The sequence below is a fragment of the Podarcis muralis genome, chromosome 1, assembly GCF_964188315.1.
Source record: "Podarcis muralis chromosome 1, rPodMur119.hap1.1, whole genome shotgun sequence".
In the NCBI taxonomy this organism is placed as follows: Eukaryota; Metazoa; Chordata; class Lepidosauria; order Squamata; family Lacertidae; genus Podarcis; species Podarcis muralis.
The window spans coordinates 64752127-64775191 of record NC_135655.1 but is presented as its reverse complement, the minus strand read 5'-3'; the positions used below and the strand labels follow the sequence as shown (position 1 = coordinate 64775191).

The 23065-nt window shown below is 38.3% G+C and overlaps 1 protein-coding gene across 14 annotated transcripts in view; it reads left to right on the top strand.

Annotated features, from left to right (window-relative positions):
• CCDC73 (coiled-coil domain containing 73) overlaps positions 1 to 23065 on the top strand; it is a 55908-nt gene that overhangs the window by 29356 nt on the left and 3487 nt on the right. For all 14 annotated transcript variants that reach the window (XM_028730104.2, XM_028730087.2, XM_028730225.2 and 11 more), the window contains 9 exons: positions 1380 to 1418; positions 5409 to 5544; positions 7375 to 7454; positions 9831 to 9959; positions 10438 to 10497; positions 12305 to 12403; positions 15630 to 15740; positions 17496 to 17700; positions 19984 to 21438. In XM_028730104.2, coding sequence (XP_028585937.2) covers positions 1380 to 1418; positions 5409 to 5544; positions 7375 to 7454; positions 9831 to 9959; positions 10438 to 10497; positions 12305 to 12403; positions 15630 to 15740; positions 17496 to 17700; positions 19984 to 21438 — 2314 coding nt within the window. The remainder of the gene's footprint in view (positions 1 to 1379; positions 1419 to 5408; positions 5545 to 7374; positions 7455 to 9830; positions 9960 to 10437; positions 10498 to 12304; positions 12404 to 15629; positions 15741 to 17495; positions 17701 to 19983; positions 21439 to 23065) is intronic.

The following is a 23065-nucleotide window of genomic DNA, read 5'->3' as shown; positions in this document are numbered from 1 at the left end:
TTTTCTGAACACCTTTATAAACATGCTTGTAAACAGGCACAAAGCTGGACTCCTGGGACGAGTAAAATCAGGCAGGGAAACTTTACAAAAATTGAGACATGATGCATTTCATTGTAGTCACAGCAGTATCCACTTTTTAATGATTTGCACAGGCTCAGAAGAACTGTGCTTTCTCCCCTCTTCTCTCTCAATGAAGAAATAGATGTGAAGTTTGTAGTCATAGCATCCACTCCAGTCAGATATACATAGGCTGTATATACACTATACTTTTTAAGCACACTTGAATCACATTCTTTCCCTCAAAGAATTCTGGGCACTGTAGTTTACCCCTCTCAGAGTTACAATTCCCAGCAGCCTTTAACAAACCACATGGCCCAGAATTCTTTGAGGGGAAGATGGATTTCCAAAATGCTTGAAATGTATAGTATTTATGCAGCCAGACTCAAAAGAACCGTTCTTTCCCCACTCTGTCTAAAGGCAAAAATAGATGATATGTTAGGCATGTGGTTTTCCCTTGTGTGTGTGTGCTTAAAAAATCAAGCAGCCTTGGAACGGGGTGCGGGTGGGGCACAGAAAATCAATCCAAGCAGCATCAGGAATGTGATAGAGGGGTGGGTTAACTCTTTGCTTCCATCATAGTTCTGACTATATAATAATGCCCACCACTGCCATCTGCAGTGGGGAGGAAAGCTGTTGTTGATATCAGTTGGTGCTTTCCTCCCAATGTGAATAGTTGTGCAGGAAGTCCAGTTCTGATTAGTACCAGTCCATGACAGGGACAAAGAGTTCAAGCTCGCCACCCACATACCAAGGTTCCATTATGGTTCAACCCACAGCCTTATTCTTTTTAACAGCTATGTAACAGCTGCATGGCAAATGTTATATCTGGTTTGGCTTTCCATGCTCATGAGCATACATGTAGGCAGCATGGTAGGTTGTTAGAGGCAATGGGGCATCCTGTGTGCACACTGCTCACATCCACAGCCAGAATTCCTTCTTAATTTAATTTATTTGTGCTCCAAGCATGAGTAGTCTGCACTAAGGAGAGGCAGAGAGGTGGATGGTAATGAGTAAAGAGACCCTTCTAACACTGGTGTTGCACCCATGCCCATAAGGAAGGTGGGAGGGGATCATACCCTTAGTTCCCCCCACTTCCCTTTTTTTAACACAATCAATCAATCAATCAATCAATCAATAACCTGAGGATGTGTAAGCTGGCCGCCTATTAGCAATGTGGGTTTATTTTCAAGGCTTTTCATATATATGCAGGCATTACATTTCTGTTATAAGTTTTACCACTTTCCCACTTCCTTGAAACTAGCAGAATTACAATTAATTGCCAATGCATTTTAAATCATTAATGGTTTTCATTATTACAGATTTCAAAATACTCTTTGCAAAAGAAGCTTAACGAAATGGTAAGAGCTACAAAAGCTATAAAAATGTCAAAGGCTTGCATCCTAATTTTTTGCTTCTGTTCATGTAAGGATGGTTTCTCTCATGAAATGACCCCTTTCCATGAACGCAACCATCATTCTGTGAGTGGAAGACCCTTTTTCATGTAGCAAAATGTTAGAGTTCTTTGCATTTTATAGTTACGGGTTATAGAGGTGTTGGTATATATTCAAATATCCTTCTGAGTATTGCAGAGGTGCTTATCCAAACTTCCCTTAATCTTTGGATTTATTTATTTGTTAACAAAATTGGACTTTATTTTGTGTAGCATTATTTTTCTAACTTTCCTTGCTAGTATAATAACTTAAGTGTTTGCGAGGAAGATTACAATTAAACTTTATGGTTTGATTAGACTTACTTCTTTTCAGGCTAATATTTATAATTAAAATGGTATGAAAGACGCAGGCAGTGTGTTACTCTTCTTCCAGTGTAACATAGAGGAATTAAGTGTGCCAGTTCAGTTTAGTCACTCTGCTGAACCACTTTTGAAATTAAAGAGAGCTGTTGAAACATTGCTAAGCTTGATTGACTAAAAGCTGTGAAAATTCTGCTGCTGCTCAACTGGAAAGAATAAAGATAATATTGTCAGACCATTATAAACTGTGATTTTAATTAAGAAGCTCAAAAACTAGAGTCCGGTTTAGCCTTAAGTACCATGACATTTGTACTGAAAGTCATCTTCAACGCTACAGTGATTTTACACAAAATATGGTGAAATTGAATAATGTGTCCTTTGACCTGGGAGATAAGGCTACAAGTTAAAGATCAAAGGCAACATAAAATGTGTTTTGTCCTATTTCACTTTTAAGTTAGGCTTCTTGTTTAAGAAGTATGTGTAATCTATTTTATCCATACAAATATTAAATTAATGATCATGCAAAATTATTGCAAATAATCTATTTATTCTAGTAAACCATGTCCAGCCTTGTAAACTGTTCATGTGCTTGCAAAAAAATTGTTTGCATAAAATTTGTTGTACACATGCATATGCACAATTAAGAGGAAAGAGATAAACTATGTGACAAGTTATGGCATTTACTCATGCATAGAACTGCACCAGGAGAGGCTTGTTAGCGTTCTACTTAACATGGCAGTCTAGGGTGTCTGCTTTTTGTGGATACTCAAGTTACCGGTAGTCCACTGTCTGAAAAATAGGCTGGGTGACTATGCAAGAGAGGGTTTAACTACCACTACACACCCCAGCCTCTCCTTTCCAATGGGATAGGCTCCTCTCTTGAGCAGAAGTGCTCAGTTCATGAACAAGTGCCCTAGCCTGCCATTACAAATGACTGAGACATCTACCTGCTCTCCAAACAAGTCTCCTCAGTGGTAATAAAGAAGCTACCATTAAAAAAATTCATATTCATGCCAGCGTTAGGGCTGAGTTTCATTTCATATCCAGAATTTGGCCTTAGCCACATGGTGAGTTCAATACATATTACAGCTTCTCACATAGCGAAGTGATTGCTTGGTTTCTCTGCTACTTAGGCAGATTGCTTTTTAACTCACAGTGAAGTAGGGGAATGATATTAACCTCATCATCAGTTGAAAATAATTTGGAAAACAATCAGGCAACTGCTTGGTCACGCAGCAAGCTGAAATGTGTATTAAACCTGCTGCATGGTTTTAGCCAGCCTCGTTGTGAGAACTGAGGCTTCACAATAAAGTTAAAAGAGATAAAGTAGATTCAGAACTGAAGCCTTTATATTTTGGAAGTACCAAGATGGTTGGCATAAATTTTAACATCGAAATTAAATGAACATAAGTTAATTTGCAGCTAATTAAATGTAGACCCTTTGAAAATAGTAAACTAGGAGCACACACAGCAGGACATAGCATAACTGGGTGCAGCATTTGCAGTTATACTTACTATGACATGAAATCACTGGGCAAGGCATACCCGCTTATTTTAGAGTACAGGAACTTCCAAGCAGAAGAACAAGAGATAAGCAGGGATAGTTGAGAGCCAATGCAATAATAGAACAATAAATGCAAGGAAATAGTTCTGAGGTCATTTTGACCAGAAGAGTGTTTGAATAATTAACCCAGTGACATTAGAAAGACCCAAACTTAGAAGTCATACTTGACCTTCTCAGGAACTAAAATTTATGAACTAGAATCTGTTCAGTGGCTTATGTTATGATAAATTAGCATATAATATTGGTCTTGACAACTGAATCCACACATATATTCACTGTTAGTCTCTTAAACTTCTATCTTTAGTTGTATGCCCCCACAAAGGAGTATGTCATTGAAATGGAATCTAATCTGTTACTTACTAATTTTGAAAAAAAAATGTGTCACCCTTCAATAAAACAATATAATAACACCATATATATGCTGCCGTGTGCGGCTTTGGAAGGAAGGGCAAAATATAAATGTAATAATAATAAAGCAGTACAAAGCTAAAACAGCAGAAGCAGCAATTTTTTTTAAAAAAAACTTACATAATTCAACAGATTGGATAAAACCATAGTTTATATTGGGTTACATGATATGCTAAAATGCCCTGGCAAGTACAACTTATGGCACCTAAGTGTAATGTGTTTCTAATGTTGTACACTGCCTTGAGATCTTTTGAAAAAGGGTGGTATATGTAGCAGGGAGAGAAATAGAGAAGAGTCGCAGATGATGATTGCAGAGTTCTGGCAACTTGTGTAGTAAAAGGGGGTCCTAAACCAGCTGTTATAGCTAGAATTGTGCTTTGACAGTTTGTTTACCTAACCTGAGGGGGCCATCAGTCTTGTCTGTTTACACCAGGGGTGGGGGCCCTTTTTCTGCCAAGGACTGCATTCCCTAGGGGTAATTTTTTGGGGTCGCTTACTAGCTGGGGTTGAAGCTGGAGTTTGCAGTGGGAAGGTTTGGAGCCAGCAGTTGGTAGGACTGAAGCCAAAAGTAGGTGGAGCATCCCACTTTCCTCTTTGTGCCATCCTTTTTCTCTGTCCCCACTTTTCTTCGTTTATCCTTTCCATATTACACCTGCCATCTTACTCTAGCAGAGCACAAAGCATGCTTCAGTAGAACATTCCTGCTAGGCTTTGTCATTGCTCTGTTTGAGTGTTACCCAATCCTCTCAGGAAGCTGCACACTGCAGCAGGGGAAGAATAAGAGTGGTGAGCAAGCTGCTTTTGGGATAAACTTACCTGTCATTCCTGATCTTGGTGTTAAAGAACTTGGCTAAACTTCCAAGAAATGCCTTTAGAAGGGGTAGCAAACTCACATATTGTGACCACATCCTGCCCCACTAGAGTTTCTTTATGGCAAGAGTGGAGAACATTTTTGGTCCATAGTGAAAAGCTTTATCATACCTATGCCACTGCACTCTGTGCCTGCATTTTTGTTTTAAAAAACAGCCAGGAGATGGGTGGTGTGTGGGTCTCCCTGTATCACACATAGTTTGATCTTCATTATAGGGGAGCAAGAGAAGTGCCTGCATGCAATTGTTTGGAGTTGTGGAATATATATATATATATATATATATATATATATATATATATATATATATATATATATATCTACAGAAAGCTAAAAACAGATTAAAGCACATGTTGTCACATTTTGCCTGGGCTTCAAGACTGAAAGCGCTGGTTCTGACTAGGAAAGCCTCTGGTGAGTCTCTATCACTTGTTGCCTTTTCCATACCATTAGCAATGATATTCCTGACAGTGGGAGTTTGGTGGAAATAGCGGAGACACAGTTCTACAGTGGCTTCTGTCTTACCTTACAGGGATCTTTAATAACTGTGCTGGAAGATTATTGCCCTTCCACGTGGAATGTCAGCACAATTTCTGTGTATGCTTATTTAGAAGTAAGCTCGACTGTGTTCAATGGGGCTTACCTCCCAATAAGTGTGTTTATCATTCCTGCATCATCTAATTTATAAAGTTAATACATCATTCAATATGAAAAGTTTGTCTATAACTATTTTCTTTTTTTCCTTTTCTTTAACGCAGGAGCAAAAGTTGCAATTACACGTGTTAGCAAAGGAGGACCATCAGAAGAGTCTGAACGAAGTTGAAAAATGCCATACAGTTATCACAAGTCAGCTGAGAAAAATAAAAGATGCGCATGCGAGATTAGAGCAGAATGGTAAATAAATATGTGATGAACCTAAGACATGATCCAGCCCTTATGTGTGAAGGCTGAGAAATACAGCAAAACCCATGGGAGCAGGGGAGAATGACAGCTTACCCCTTATTGGTGGTCTTCCACAAATATTGGGGGATGAGAAGTGACTAGATAGACAGAAATGTAGTGGCACACCCACAGCTAGCAACTGGATACAAATACAAGATCGAGGGAGGCAGGGAGCAGGACATTTAATCAGTTCATATTTGCTCCTCCCCAAGTCCTGAGATGTGGCATATTAAGACATCATCATCATCATCATCATCATCATCATTATTATTATTATTATTATTATTATTATTATTATTATTATATTTATACTCTATGTACAGCAGAAAACAAAACATAAAGTCACTATCAATACAAAAAAATATAAATTCAAGATAAAATTAACCAAACATCCTTGACTAACACTTGTTGTTCATAAATTGTACCTAATAGTGCATGCTGTTGTACATCATGCTTATATAGATAGTGTCAGGTGGTTCAGTTGGTGGCCAAACCAACTCTAGCTTGATGACAGGGTGACAGATGACACAGACAAGCTGTTTAACTTGTAGGGAGGTGCTTCACAAACTGCTCTGTTAAGTGTCACCCCTCCTTCAGCTGCATCAAGGTTTAACAAGGTAGTGGGGAAGTACTTCAGAAAGCCGCTTTCTATAGCACTTCCCGACTTTAAAGCAGGGTGGGAGTTGTGGTTAGCTATGAGAGGAGAGAGGGGGCTTGGGTTGACTGAGAGGGTTGGTCAGATGTAACAGAAGGAGTTGGCCTGGTGTATGGGGAAAGGAGTGTCGGAGACATTTGTAAAGGGTTCGCCCTAACCAGGGTGATTACTACTTAACCAATCAGACAATTAAAGCACTCCTTTTCATCACAAGTACACAGTTAGAAAACACTGTCATCATCTGTAAACCACTCAAAATCATTTTTACTCAGAATAGATCAATTAAACATTAATTTAATTTCAGAGGGTCTGCTCTGAGTAAAATATAGCTGAATACCACCCTGTGTATTACATATTCTTAAAATTATATTCTTAAAAATCGCTTATCTTTTCAAAACAAAGATGTATGAGATTTTAATATATTTTCAATATTTTAAGATAATTTCAGTATATGTGCAAAGTAAATGCTTAAAAATGTTAAATATATTATGATTATATATTAAAACATTCAGTATATATTAGCTGGTTCTGTTCAACAAAAAAATAATGTATTTCCTGTACTAACTGCATTGCACTTTTACTGCAGAGGAAATTCATATGATAGTGAAGCAACATTGGTAATCACCATGTATATTCTGAGCATGAAACTACTGTCTCTTGAAAAGTCCTATGGAAGGTCATGTATTGAACAAGAAATGTCTTCCACTTTCCAAACTACTAATATTAATCTCTTTTTGCTTAATCACATGTAAAAACCTGATAGATTTAGGTTTTATTTCAGTATGCACCAATTTTATGCTGCATAAATATTTTACAAATATATGGCAGGTGGGTGTCAAAACCTGATTTCTAAAAAATACTCCACCTATCTCCAATTTAAGAAGTGAAATATATGAACTCTATAGGACAAAAGTGGAATATAATATATGAAACTGAGTATCACACATACAGCTGATTACTCCTATTTTCCAGAGGGATTGTCATCTGCCTCTGGACATAATTTCTACACAAGAAAACAAACACATACAGATTCTGTAGGTTACATTTATTCTGTATAAAATTCAGACATAAAAGTATTTTAATATTAGTTCTTTACTTTTTTTATCTTATCCAAACCCATTCATAAGTTGTGGAAGCAATTCAACTCAATAAGAAATTGAGAGCAGTGAATGCAAGACAAAAGTCTGAGATAGATAACGTAAAAGAGGTAGGTGTATTGTATTTTATTTATTTAATTATATATATATCCCACCTCTTCTCAAAGTAGTTGGCAAAAAGCTAAAAATGAAGGAAATATGAAAAGGCCGCAACTTATCCAATTAAATGTGTATGAAATATTGCAATATAAAATTACCATATATCTGCTTAATCCTGCTTAAGAGCAGCCTAAACATGAAAGTTTTACAACACTTTCAGGAGGCATGCAGACTTAGGTTTTAACAGACCCTAGGGGAGGTGTGTTCTAAAACGGAGGAGTGGTCACCAAAAATATCTCCCTCTGTATCCTTGCTGTTTGAACTTTGTGATTATAATCAAGAACGGATGCTCAGCTCGTCTTAAAAGTCGCAGTGGATTTTATGTGAGAGATTAGTCTCACAGGTCTGTTAGGCCTGAGCCAGCAAGAGATTTGGAAGTCAAAGCCAGCAAGTAGAATTGTGCCTTGAAAGTAACAGGCAGGTTCTGCAATAGTTTTATAGGCCCTTGGCAACATACTCGTGAGAGTAGGTGGGCTACACCAACTAGTATTTGTAAACAGACAGTGTAAGGTATTAAGGGTGAATTGATATGACAGTGAATGATTGCATGGGCTTTTCCATGGATCTCATTAGCATCCAGTTTTTATGTATACTTACATACTTGTTCAGATTTATGTATACTTACATACTTGTTCAGGCTGTAGTCATAAGTCTTCAGAAACCAAAGAACCCATACGCAAGTTGATACCTGGAGCTGGTGTGGTGAAAATTTTGTAAAGAAACTGCCCTCTTCCCATCTCTCCTGGGGATGCGGCAGTATTTTTGCAATGTCACTCCTTATCCCACTTCAAACTACATTATATTCCTCTACTTCTACTAGAGTTATGCAACAAAATTACTAGTTATGCAACAAAATAGCCCAGACAACAGCTTGAGCAACACCCAACTTTATGCAAACAGACATCTCCTTTCTTTCCTCTCCTATGCATCCACCTGTGCTTCCTGAATCTGCTCCAGGGTTCTTCCAACTTCTCTTCTGCTGGCGGATGGGCACTGTTGGAACTCTCTGTGAACAGATTGCCCTCTGCCAGAACCATAGCAGCTGAGCAACCTCTCTAAGCTCTTTAGAACCCTTCCCCATCATCAACAGGCAAATAGATGCCAATACAAAAAAGAAACAGAATTTCCACAATAATTTGAGTGTTTATTTTCCATACTGACAGGTTTTTGGGGAGGGGAGGTGTGAGAAAGATCAGTGTTTATGACAATAGTTTAGCATTTATTTTTTTTTTGCATTTTAATAGGGTGAACATCTTCTCATTGGCATACGGTGCCATTTTAAATCCTTTCAAAAATTAGCTGCATTTTATTAATTTTATTAAATTGGTAGCTTGGGTATTTGGGTAGCTTGGCATTCATAAAATTCAGCAGCTCAGATAATAACCATTTCTACTTTCCACTGTTATATGATTTTGTCCAGAACAGTTAAACTATTGGATTGTGATAAGGGGAAATTCCACTTTTATGAAGAAAAGTTAAACAGACCAAACTTAGTTGCTGCTAGATAAAACTATTGCCATTCTGAATGCTTGGTTCAGTGCTGTGGCATCATGAAGAATTCTTGATATTATCTACAAACAGCATTCATAACCTTTGCTATTTGTCTGAGTAAACGTCAGAGCACTCAAGGAGAGAGAGATACTGAACAGGCTACCCCATACAAAAGAGGGAGGGGTGGGGGAAAGATGCAATATTTATGACTCCAGAGACTATACATTGTAATTTAATAAGATCAAAGCCTGTACTGTTTATTTGCTGTACTAGTTGCTTTAAACAAGCTAGGAAGGGCAGCAGACAGAATTGTGAAATAAATATAGTTGCAAAATATTAACGTTTTAAAGGTAAACACAGGTCAAATATATTAAACTAATGTATTCTTAACTCTTCTGGGATGAAGCAGTGAGAGTACTTAGAATAATTAGTGATCTTCATTTCTCCTTCTGTCAGTTGTTTAGAGTAGCAGCTCTTGTGGACCTTCTGGTATCATTGCAACACACAGTATCAGCCACAAACTAATGCAGTGTTCATTTATTTCTAGTTATAAAAAGGGCAACAGTGAAGAATTAAAAACACCTATTTTTGTGAAAGCAGTGTAAATCTAAAATGTAAAAAACATATGGGTAACCACACAAGGGACCTGTAACTGTGAAACATCATTTCAAAGATAAGCTGTCACTGTCAATTTTATTTATATTTAATGCCATTAATATTCATGTCTCTGTATTTTGCTTAGAAGGGCATTAGTTGGAGGTGGAAAGATGTTTTGTCTTGTTTGGCATTGCAAAAATAATATTGGGTGAACTATTTATGGTTGTTTCCTCATTAAGGAGCTAAAGAAAGTTACAGCAGACTTGATAAGGTCCAATGTCACTTGTCAGCACAGAGTGGGAGATGAAAATCTCAATCTTACAGCAAAGGAATGGGAGTTGAAAGAGCTACAGCAAAAATATTCAATGGTATTTGATAATTATTTTTTGCCAGTTAAAGATTTCATGTTATTTATAAAAAATAGATCTATACTGATATTTTAATAGGTGTTTTCAGTGTGGTAGCACTGTTTTAAATTCTATAGTACTAGGCAGCTATAGTAAATATGCAGTGCAGTGCACTGTTAAGTAGTTTAATTTAATAGTTCCTATATCATATATAGTATAGTGTATAGTATATGGTGATGCTGGATGTTAAAATCCTTTTATATTTTTCTGTGTAAAATCTGTTATAATACTGTTGAATGGTAAACATGGCTATATAATATTGTTAGGGTACAATCCAATTGCACTTTGCATCCTCCCATTACCTCCTACACTCACTGCTCTGTATACAGGAGTTTCCTGTTATCTGACCCCTCTTTTCTGCACTCTCTCTCTCTCATGGGGTGCTGTGCTTGCAGCACAAACCATAAGGGGCCAATGACATGGTTTGTTTCATTTATAGGAGAGAGAATTTAATATAAGACTCACTGAAGAAAATGCACAACTTAAGGAAGAAAAGCAGGTAATTTACAAGAATATATTATATATCAGTGACATTTATTAAGAACATGTGCAATTAAAATTACAGCTTTTGTATAGTAAACTTTGTAGTTTTCTGAGATATGTATACTTTTAGGCCTTTTTTATTTGCTGTGTTAATGATGTGGTTGAACAGTTCCTTTTGTACCATAGCCCAGCCAGTATGAAGTTCCAAGATGTTAAGTAACTGATGGCAGTCATTAAGCCATGGCAGTCATTAAGCTGTGTTGTCAAAGGATGAATCCATATAAAGTTAAAATAAGAATGCTTAGAGTTCTATGGCCTGGGGGGAAATGTACGACCATTGTTGATAAGGCCTTCCCTGGTTACTCAGATATGCAGTTGAATCAGGACTGACCCACTCATGAGACAAGGTGAGGCGACCACTTCAGGTGGCAGGATCCACAGGGACAGCAGATCCTGTCTCCAAAGAATGCATTGCCTGCTGCTGCTGTGAAACAGCTGCAGCACACTCCTTGGAGGTTGTATCTTCCATGTTGGAAGCTCCCCCTTGCCACCTCTACAGCGACCTCTAGGTGAATAGGAGGCACAGCTGGTCTCCTCCCATTCTCCACTTGTTCCTAATGTAGGTATTCACTCACTCATTCTTCCTTGGTGGTTGCGGTGGTGCCATTTTGTGGCTTGCCTCAGGTACCAAAGTGTCTTTGGCTGACTCTGAGTTGAATCCAAACATTTCTATTCAGAAGTAAGCCCCATTAAGTTCAGCGAGACATACTCTCAGGTAAGTGTATGCAAGACTGCAGCCATATAGTCAAAGGATGCTCCTTGACCTCATCATCACAACTGAAACTTTAGATTCTAGCAGTGGGTTGGGAGCACTTTACTACCAAAATTTTAACTCCCAGCTCCCAAAGACATATGCATGAGATTGTAGCCTTAATTGTGGATGTTGTGCTTTACCTAATCTGCTAATGCATTTTAAGAAAACTAAGAAAACATTTTATTGCTATAGAAATGGTAAACAAACACTCCACAATTACTTTATAATAGTAAGCCTACTCAAAGACAAGCTAAATTAGTATTTATTTATTTATTTATTTATTTATTTATTTATTTATTTGGACAAGGTATTCAATCTGTAAAACATTTATGTGAGTTTTACTACTGGCATTATAGATGTTTGATTTCAGTGTATTTTGAATTGAGAATCTCAATTATATAAGTACTTTAAATCATATACAATGAGTTTGGAGATCTAATACTTGTTTTCACAATGCATCATACAAATTTGCATGACTTGGAGCATCTCTAGTATTGAAACCTGAAGAACCAAGAAACATATTAATTTGATGTGAAATAATACATCCTGAATTGGTAATGCTGTTTAGGTTTACCAATAGAACTTTACTGACATGACTGTTAAATTATGAACCTGTAATTAGTTCTCTTTATATAATTTTCCCCCCTTCCCCCAATATTGTGCATGTTGCTTGGAAGCTCAGAATGGTCTAGCATCTTCATAGTCATGGGAGCAATAAAATGCTGAATTTCAGCTGCAGCAGTTTGAGACTTCAAGTTGTATGAGATTAACCACTACTTCATATCCCTCTGACCTTCAAGCCAATATGCCATTATATTCTCCCAGTCTTTTACCTTTGACATTCAGGATAAGGAGGCCTCTGGTTATGATTGAACCATCTTCCTACACAAGTATAACAATAGCAACATTTTAATAAAGAAATTACAAATATATATGCATATCCTGTTGTGTTCAGCTTTACAGAATAATCCTGTCATTTAAAAGAGAATGCATTTCTTTTATTAAAAAGGAAATGATTGCGTCTCTACAACATATGCAGCAACTGCTCTGCAGACAAACTGAAGCTAATGCCAGAATGTCACTGAATGAACTAGAAGAAGCATGTCAGGTCAGATATTTCTTGATTAGAAACTTGATGGCAATCTACTAAATAATTTTATAAAAATTATTGTTGTTGTTGTTGTTACCCACCCCTTCACCCTAAGATCCCAGGACAGGTTACATTTTATAATAAAACATTAAAAACAATTTACAATATTTAAAATACTTTAGAAAGTATTTTAAACTTGTTAAAAAGATTGTCATATGCTCTTTAGAACTTAAGACTGTGACCCTATCAGGCTGAACCCTGAGCTCTATCCTGTGGCTTTCCATAGAGCTGGATGAGGAAACGTGATAATTATAGTAAATTTCAATTTTGGTAATTTCGGATATGCACTATTCTTCCATGCATATTTCTCCAAAGCAAAGTTTTGCGATCATGAATGGGGTCCTTTCCCCACTGCTGTTGACCAGGTGTGCTTATACTCGGCTGAATGCAATGGAATCTGCCTGGCTATTTCTGACAAAATGGGGGCCTCACATATTTCATATACTAGATCTCCTCGTGTGCAACATACTATAACCAGGCTTTTTGTTGAGTCAGCATGTATGCCAGGGGTCTGAAAATGAGTATGTTGCTATTTAGACAGCACCTATTTAGACAAGGTTACCATGTCAGCAGTTTATAAACTTATGAATGGGAGAAAGCAGAAGATAAAGGCAGTTCTCATAGTACTAGAATTCAAGGTCACATCAGTGAGTTAAAAGGCAGCTAGTTAAGTGCAACAGAATGAGGGCGTTTTTCAACAGAAGACATAGTAGGATTGCATCTAGTGTAAATGCTGCATGAATGGAAAGAGCTTCCATTCATGGAAGGAAAGTTGCACTCATGGAAGGATCCCATCCATATGTATAACTCTCTCTTCTGTTCCTAGAGGTTATTACAGTGGATGCAACCTCTAGTTAACAAGGTTTGATGATGACCATGGCTGCTATATTGGCTTTAAAAAACCCCAATTAGACAAATTAATGTAGGATAGGTCTACAGACAACTGTTAGACAGTTGAAAGTAATGAAATCTCCATGTTTAGAGACAACATACGTCTGTTTACCAGATGCTTGAGACAAACAAGGATGGCCATTCATTATGCTCTGCTAGTGTGCTTCCAGAAGCCTTTGCCTGACCATAGCGGAGAAAGAATGATGGCTCTTTAGTCTAATACAGCAGCACACTTTGCACATCTCTTCTGGCAGATTTATAATTTGTTCTTATGCTGGTAGACAAAAGCATCTTCCTTAGAGTAGTTCTATCAGCAATTTAACTAGCAGTGCATTCAGCAAAATTGCATAATGATGGCATCAGGTACCAGTATCAGACAATACTCTGCTACCTACGGTATGTGTGTGTTGGTGGTGGGAATCATGCCTCCCACTCAATTCATCAGTTCCCTTTCTGAGGCCAGAGGACATCCGCATGTGAGTATAATACTTAAATGAAGCATACACGTGGAATGCAATGTATGTAGGCTTGGATAGCATAGTTTATATGTTTTAGATAAAATCTAGTAATTGACCATGTGATCTGGGCCTGTGTATTTATGCCTTGTTGAAAATATATAGCTGTGCAAGGATGCCTTGCAGCCATGTCAGTGGAAGAGCTGTATTTTGTTTGCAGGGGCAGAAGGAGTACAGGCGGTGACCATTCTAGGTGTGTCCAATTGATGCATGATTGCTGACACGTAGATCTTTTTGATTCGTAAAAGAGCGGAATGGGTTTACGCATGCGGGCCCAGAAATGGAAATTGGTTCAAACGGGGCCAAAGAGTTTTAGAATCCTGTGTAACGAATCTTGACCTCTGGTTCCATTGATTTTTAAAATGATTTTACATTTCACTTTTTAATAAAATCTGTGAAAGATTTTTTTTTTAAAAAATCTCTCAAGCAGTAAATGGAACCATATAGAGGGATAATTGCATGGAAAGGATACGTCAGGTCTCTTTTCTCCCTCAAGCATTCTATATGTTTTGATTCATTTAAAAAGAAAGCAACAATAGCAAAATTCAAAACTGTCTGTGTAGTATCCCTACCACAATTAGCGAAGGCATCTATCAATCTAGATGGACTCCACTGGCCATGCTGGCTGGAGCTGTTGAGTCCAGCACCATCTGGAGGGCCACACATCCCCCACATTCTAGGTAAATTTTACAGTTTTTCTTTCATTCTCCAAATAATCACCGTAGTGTGCATAGCCAACAGTGTTTCAGAAATGTTCAGTGTCGTATAGGTTCAGAAGTACTGTCTGTAGAAAAAGGCAACGCAGCAAATAATTAATTTTGAAAGAGAGCTTTTATGGACTCTTCCCAACCCCAGAAATGGTTTTAAAGAATCACAGAAACCGTGCATAGTCACCATTTATCTAAACGCACTAACACTGTTTACATTGGCAAATTTGATCACATCATCTTATATTAGGTTGTGGATACACTGGGTTGTATCCCTTTTATTCATTTTTCAAAAATGTGAAGAGGGCAAAATTGTATAGTACCTGAGAGATGTATGAGAATTTTTACTACTGATTTATGCAAGATTACTTTAATTTATCAATGTGACAGCAAAGCTGACAATGAGTTAATCCAGAAATGTTAAGACAAGTATGGCAGTTTAAAATCCTTCTTAGTGTACTGCCTTGCACACTGCTGGTGCTACGTAAATGTGAAGTAGCAGTAGGAATAGCATACCAGTATTCTTTTAACACAGATTTAATTTCATTGAACCAACTTAAAAATGAAATAGGAAAATCAAACAAGAAAAACTACAGACTGGAATTTTTGCAATGGTGTTTCACAGTCCTTAAGTTAATCTGAACTCTATATTACATGGAATGTTAATAAAATTCAGGTTTGATTATTGTAATAAAAATATGTTCTAGGATGTGCTGTAGTGTTTATCTTCGCAAACAAAGGTTTAGAATGTGCTACATTTCATATTTCTTAGCTCTGCACTTTATATTACTTTTTCAGCACATTAAAACTTATGCAGTGAAACTGAATAATGGCAAGTATTTTTATACCCTTTTATAGCCATTTCTTTTTCATAACCTCCCCCTGTTTCCTGTTAGCTAAACTATAAGCACCTTTCTGTTAATTTATGAAAATTATTGTTGTGATAGCACATTATCACTGATCTGTATGGCACTTTCAGCATGTTAGAAGAAAAGGTCCAAGCAACATAAAACACATCAAAATTCATTAATGTGGTATTGATTATTTTTTGGATAATTAATTTTATTGCAGACCCTTGAAAGAGATAATGAGCTGCAAAGGGAGAAGGCAAAAGAAAATGAAGAAAAGTTCTTTAATCTTCAGAATGAATATGGGAAAACACAAGCAACTTGGAAAAATGAAGTAAGCCCCCCCCCCCCCCCCCATTTAAATACTACTGAATTAACAAGGTTACCAGGAAGTAAGAAAAACATTTAAAATAATTCCAAAAGTTCAAGAAGCTATTATTAACTAAAACAAGAACAGGCATATTTTAGAAACCCATCTAGTTCATACATTGGAGACATTAGAATAATTGTATGAGAGCTTTTAGGTATCTCAGTACGAGATACATTTTCCTCAACTATGACAGGACCTCAGTGAATTGAAAGATTTATCCATAGTTACTTCTTATATACTTTTAAATTTCTAATCCAGAAGAACAAATCCAAGTATTGAAACTGATTTCTATACATTTCTACTATAAGTAAGAAATACTGCCTTGAGTGGAGGATGCCAATATTGGTGAGGTTGTTACTGAAGATTTCAGCCTTGCTGTCCTTTTCAATATGGCCTGGCCTCTTGATTCTAGACATATCCATGTAGCCCAGGAAAATGTACAAAATGTAAAAGGAATGCCATCAGTCAAGGACCTTCTCTTTCTTAAACTCAGGGATTCCATTTTAAGAATTTTAGTTCCTTTTTTCTTAGCAGTGTTCCTTTGTGTGTGGAAACACTGTGCTGGAGTACTTACTCCCCCCAGTCTCACCTTTAATACAGATTCTGGAGCCCCTGAAGTTCAGAGCTGAGTGTAAATACAGTATAGACAAATATACTGTAAGGGATGGTAATCCAGAGGCCTTTACAAAGGACAGCCACCCTGACGGTTGGTTCCATTTCCACCCATTGAATGGTCATCTTGCGCCTTCCATATTAATTGCTTAATGTTGAAAGAACTGCATTTGGAATACTGTTTACAATTGTTGTCACCTCCCCTCAAGAAGGGTATTGCACAGTTGAAGAAGGTCCAGAAAAGGGCACCTTAAGTGATCAAGGGGAAGGGAGCAAAACTCCTATGAGGAAAGATTGTAGAATTTGGGACTCTTTGGTTTAGAGAAAAGGTAAGCGAGAGGCGACATGATAGAAGTTTATAAAATTATGCATGGCACATAGAAAATGGATAAAGTTTTTATTCCTCCTTCATAACACTAGAAATTGTGGACAGCCAATGTAGCAGAATGCTGGAAGAATCATGACAGATAAAAGAAAATACTTCTTCAGAGAGCATAGAAAAGGAAGTTGATCCTACAGGATGCAGGGATGGCACCCAATTTGGATGGCTTTAAAAGAGGATTAGAAAAATTCATGGAGGCTATGTTCTATCTCTGAATACTAGGCGCTGGGAATCATAGGTGGGCAGAGTGCTGCTGGGCTCATTTCCTGTTTGCAGGCTTCCCACAGACATCTGGTTGAGCACGGTGAGAACAGATTGGTGGACTGGATGGGCCATTGGCCATTGATTCAACAGGCTTATCTTATGTTCTTTTGTGGAGGGCTGCCAACAGTTGCTGAAGAGGGGAGCAAATTTCATAGAGGTGTAAATGTCTGTGAAATACAGTGGTACCTTGGGTTACAGACGCTTCAGGTTACAGACTCCGCGAACCCAGAAATAGTACCTCGGGTTAAGAACTTTGCTTCAGGATGAGAACAGAAATTGCACAGTGGTGGCGCAGTGGCATCAGGAGGCCCCATTAGCTAAAGTGGTACCTCAGGTTAAGAACAGTTTCAGGTTAAGAACGGACCTCCAGAACGAATTAAGTTCTTAACCCGAGGTACCACTGTACCCATTTCCCCATTTCAGCTCAATAGTAATAGAAACGTGCTCTTTTTTAATTGCAGGTTGCCGAGACAGGTTATGAAAATCAATTGCATACAAGCCAAACAGAAAACAAATATACACAGAAATCAAAAGAAGTTTCTAATAATCTTGAACAAAGAGACATTGGATTAAAAACTACTCGGTCTTTGAATCTGGATGAAATAAAAGCAAAACAAAGCAATACTGATATAAACACAGGGGAAGAGGAATCAATTAGTGTTGAAGGTACATATATGTGTGTGTGTGTGTGTGTGTGTAATTATTTAAAAAAACAGTCCAGAAGATGTTGATCTAAACTAATTGTGCTAAAGAAAAACTAAAATAATTATTTTTTAGCTATGGTAGCTAAAATGTATTATCAGAATCTCACATTACTGAAATACATATTCATTGCCAAATGCTCATATTAAAATTGCAGCCTAATACCCCCACCCCGATAGCCATGAGAGCATTGGCACCCCCACACCACCCAACAAATAATTGTGGGTGGGGAATAGGAGGTCTGCATTGCTTTGCTTACTTCAGCAAGACAGAACAAAGCCAGGATGATAAAACTATGAGATGCCAAGTAAGGGCAATGAGATTATGGATTTCAAGGGTATGGAATGAGTGAAAAGCAGGGCTAGAAATGCATCTTGCAGTAAAATAAACAGGGCTGCTGGTCTTCTAGACGAAGTTCTGGGCTTTAGTGATAAATTTAAAACTGACCACTTCTGATTGGCATCCATCTGAGAGTTCTTAGCGAACTGAAATGCGTAATTGTTTATCTTCTAATAAAAGATGTAACTTGCCACTTAAATCACCTTCCATAGATCCGATGACTAGTAAGTAGTCAATGTGACACCAGCTTCTAAAAAGAGATGAAGAGGGGATCCAGGCAATTACAGGCTGGTTATTTTAACATCTGTTCCAGGACAACTGGTGGAACGATTATTAAAGATAGAATTATCAAAAATATAGAAGAACAAATCTTGTTGAAGCTGAACAAGAATAGCTTTTGCAAGGATCACTCACTAATAGAATCATAGAATTGTAGAGTTGGAAGGGACCCCGAGGATCATCTAGTCCATTCCACTGTAATGCAGGAATATGCAGCTGTCCCATACAGGGATCAAACCTGTAACCTTGGTGTTTTCAGCACCACGCTCTAACCAACTGAGCTATCTTTTAGATTTCTTTCAGAGTGAAAACAAGCGGTCTTTACTTTTACTTATATTTTCAAAAAGCTTTTGATAAGTTCCCTCACCAAAGAATCCTGAATAAGCTTAACAGTCATAGAATTAGAGTTGAGGTCCCTTTGCAGATCAGTAACTGGTTAAAGGTAAAGGGACCCATGACCATTAGGTCCAGTCGTGGCCGACTCTGGGGTTGCGGTGCTCATCTCGCTTTATTGGCCGAGGGAGCTGGCGTACAGCTTCTGGGTCATGTGGCCAGCATGACTAAGCTGCTTCTGGCGAACCAGAGCAGTGGACGGAAATGCCATTTACCTTCCCGCCAGAGCGGTACCTATTTATCTACTTGCACTTTGACGTGCTTTCAAACTGCTAGGTTGGCAGGAGCAGGGACCGAACAACGGGAGCTCACCCCATCACAGGGATTCGAACCGCTGACCTTATGATCGGCAAGTCCTAGGCTCTGTGGTTTAACCCACAGCGCCACCCGCGTCCCTAGTAACTGGTTACAGAATAGGAATTAGGAGTAAATGAACAGTTCTCCCAATGAAGTCTTCCTGGGATCAGTATTGGGTATTTAAGTTTTTCATAAATGAGAAAGAGTTACGGGTGAGGACTGAAGTAACCAAATAGTTCAGTGTGGTCAAAAAGGGATGGCAAGGAGCTGCAAAATGATGTCTCACACTGGGTTAATGGGCAGTAAAATAGCAAATGTGATTCAATGTAAGTGTGCAATGATGCACATTCTGGGGGAAAAAATCCTAATATTTACATATATACTAATAGGGTCTGAATTTGATGCAACTGACCAGGAATGAGACCTTGTGGTCCTAGTGGACAGATGAAGATGTCAACCCAGTGTGTGGCTGCTTTGAAAAAGGGATTGGAAAGATAAGTGCCAATATCATAATGCCATTATACGAACCTATGGTGCAGCCACACTTGGAATACTGGTCACTTTAGCACAAAAAGGATATTGCAGAGCTGGAAAAAGGACAACCAAGATGATCAAGGAGTTGGAGTAACTCTTCTAATGGGGTCTTTTTAAATTTAGAAATTAAAGTTCTAACTCTGGAACTCTGAGCCATCTAATAAAGCTGAACGTTGGAAGATTCGGGACAGATAAAAGATAGTACTTCTTCACAAAGTGCATAGTTAGGACTTGGCTCCCACAATATATAGTGATAGCCACCAACTTGGATGGCTTTAAGAGAGGATTAGACAAATTCATGAAGGAACTAACTATGATTAAAGTGTCAATACATCCCTTATATGAACTATATTTGAAAGCATTCATCCTTCCAATTTTCATCATTAAAATCTTTTCACCCAACAGATTTGGATTGTCTTGAGAATATTATGAATGAAGACAATGCGGTTTGCCATTTCAATAAAAATCGAAAGGAGGCTTCTCCAAGCAAAGTTATCTGCACAGCTCATTTCATTACTCCAGAACTAACTTGTGGGTCAGGTGTTGCTGGGTGTGGAGGAACAGCAGCCGAAGGAAAAGAAGACAGAAAGGAATTTGATAAAATACAGACAAGGATAGAAGTAAATTCCTCAAACAGTTGCTATTCATTGGTGGAAGAACCCAAGATGCTCTTAGAAAGCACTGCAGCTTTGGATTGTTCTACTCCAGATACTGATCATTGTACTAAACTCAATGAGCATCTAGAGAGAAATGTAAGGAATGAATTTATTTTTGAGATAAATGAAAATATTAACAATGCACCCCATGAGGGAGCTTCTTCCACAAATAAGGCACTCGCTGAAGAATCCAAAGTTCAGGATATTGCTACTAGTGAGAAAATTACAAATGGCCTGTCAAAGACTGAAACTAGTTCCATCTTGTCACAAAAGGTGGAGAATAATTACACAAACCTGCACAATGTGTGCTTTGATAGATATGATGACATTTGTAAAGAAATGCCAAGTCAGAGCTTCAGTTCCACAATTTCCAATATTCTTTTATGTAAAGAGAGTAATACTAATCCTGAAGAAATACATAGTGATAATGCATGCGAAAACAACAAATGCTGTGAACGAAGTAGTACTTGCAGCACACGAGAGAAAATTCCACCTTCACCTGCTTCCTCAAATGACAATTTAGGTGTAAATACTCTGATTACCACTGATGGGAACATGAATCATCTGCCTCTAATTATGAATTTTAATTTAAACGCTGAAAACTCATCTAAATATATAAATGACATACCAACCAGACAATCTGATAAAGATGATTCCATACTGACAGAAGTCACAGAAGAGACACCTGAAAGTACAAATGAGTCTTTGTCTCTTCACCCTGAAAATGGATGTGAATCTCCGATTGAAGATTTGAAAGTTAATAAATTTGCCGAAGATGAACAAAAGGAATTGCATACATCCAAAACTACATGTGAACAATCCTTTGTGGTTTGTGAGAAACAGGGCATACAAATAAAAGAAAGGGAAGAGCCATCAAGTGGTCCGGACACAAGGGAAATGGTTGTGAAAGGAAGCACAGAAGACTCATGTTCCTTATCCATAAAGACAAGAGAAGATTTAGTAAACAGAAGTGGATGGCCACCCTTTGACTCCGCAACTATGGATAAAAAAGCAGAAAAAACTTCAGCAGACTCAAATTTACCAAGGGTATGTGAAGGTGAAATTCAAACAGTTTGCAATTCAACTTCCGAAAAGGTTCCATCTTTGAAAGAAAAGCTACTTTCGCAAGAAGTTAAAAATCAAAGTTCATGGGAAGTAGAGCAGACTATGAATATGAATGCTGCTGTAAGAGAAGATACGTTAGGTAAGACATTAAGTGTTTGGTTTGGTTTGGTTTATTATATTTCTATGCCACTTTTCATTTGAATGAATCCCAAAGCAGCTTACAAAAAATAGTAGTAACAACACCACAAATAAAGCATAAATTGTGTAGAATAAGTAACAAATAATCAGTGAAGCTTACACTCTATAAAACACTGTTAACTAAACAACTAAAAAATAAGCTAAACATCAAAATTGAAGCAAAAGTTGCATTTTTTAATATAGCATTTATAATCTATAAAACAAAATAAACTTTGACAAAATAGCCCAAAAATAAACTGAGCACTGTTATGTTCATACACATACTCTCTTCACCCCCTTAACTCAGAATCTTTCACTCTATTCAGCTCATTACAATGCACATACACATAAAGTCCATGGCAGTAACTCTCTTCTGAAGGACTCTGGCTGGAAGTGGGGCAGCACAGATGAAACTACCCACCTGCTGATGGCTGTCGCTCTCCCGACAGTTCTTCCTCTGGAAGCAGCTCCCTTATGAAGGCTCCTAGGGCTGAATGGTAGGGTTCTAGCTGTTTTTGGACGACAGTTCCTGTCATCCCTGACCACTGGTCCTGCTAGCTTGGGATGATGGGAGTTGTAGTCCAACAGTAGCTGGAGTCCCAAGTTTGGGAAACACTGCTTTAGAAGAGTAAAAAGGCTGAGAGTATGGGCCCCTTTACAGGCATAGGGCTTGGTGCAATTCTACCATCCGCACCCTTATACACCTAGCTATGTACCCTTGCTATATTTGAAGGTGTAAACATCATTTTTGATTGGCTACCGACCTTGTTTGGAGATTTGGATGGCATATCAATTTGTATGTGTAAATTACCGTATTTTTCGCCCTATAGGACACACTTTTCCCCTCCAAAAATGAAGGGGAAATGTGTGTGCGTCCTATGGGGCGAATGCAGGCTTTCGCTGAAGCCTGGAGAGCGAGCGGTGTTGGTGCGCACCGACCCCTCTCGCTCTCCAGGCTTCAGGAAGCTATCCGCAAGCCTTGGGAGCCCGGCGGGAGTGCCCGCCGGGCTCCCAAGGCTTGTGGGCAGCAACCCGAAGCACGGGGCGCTCTCTGGAGCACGCCCCGTTCTTCGCGCAGATCCATCCCGCTCGCTGTCATGGCTTCTTTGCTCTTTGGGGCTCAGGGGGAAAATAATTTCCCCCCCTTTATTTCCCCCACCATAAAAATAAGTGCACCCTATGGGCCGGTGCGCCCTATAGGGTGAAAAATACGGTAAAATGGATGCAGTGGTGGTCACTGTATGGTTAATGCAAGCTGATCTGGTTCTCTTCTTTTCTTCTTTATAAATTTGCAATAAAAGACCCAAATAAAAGAACAACCAAAAGTAAACAAACTTAGAATATATTTGGCTCTTCAACAGCCTGGTATGAAAGATGGGAAGCTGCATGTCCCAATTTTACAGATGCCAGGCCTCTGTTTGAAGGGATGCCCGGTCCATGTCCAGTTTAAAGTTAAAGAATGCTAATAAGCGAGCGCAGGGGGCCTGAAACAGCCCATCAACAGTCAGCACTTGGAGCGGAGATTGAGAAGACACACACATCCATCATATCTGTTGATGGGTCACTCTTCTTGTGAATTGTACTGTGTT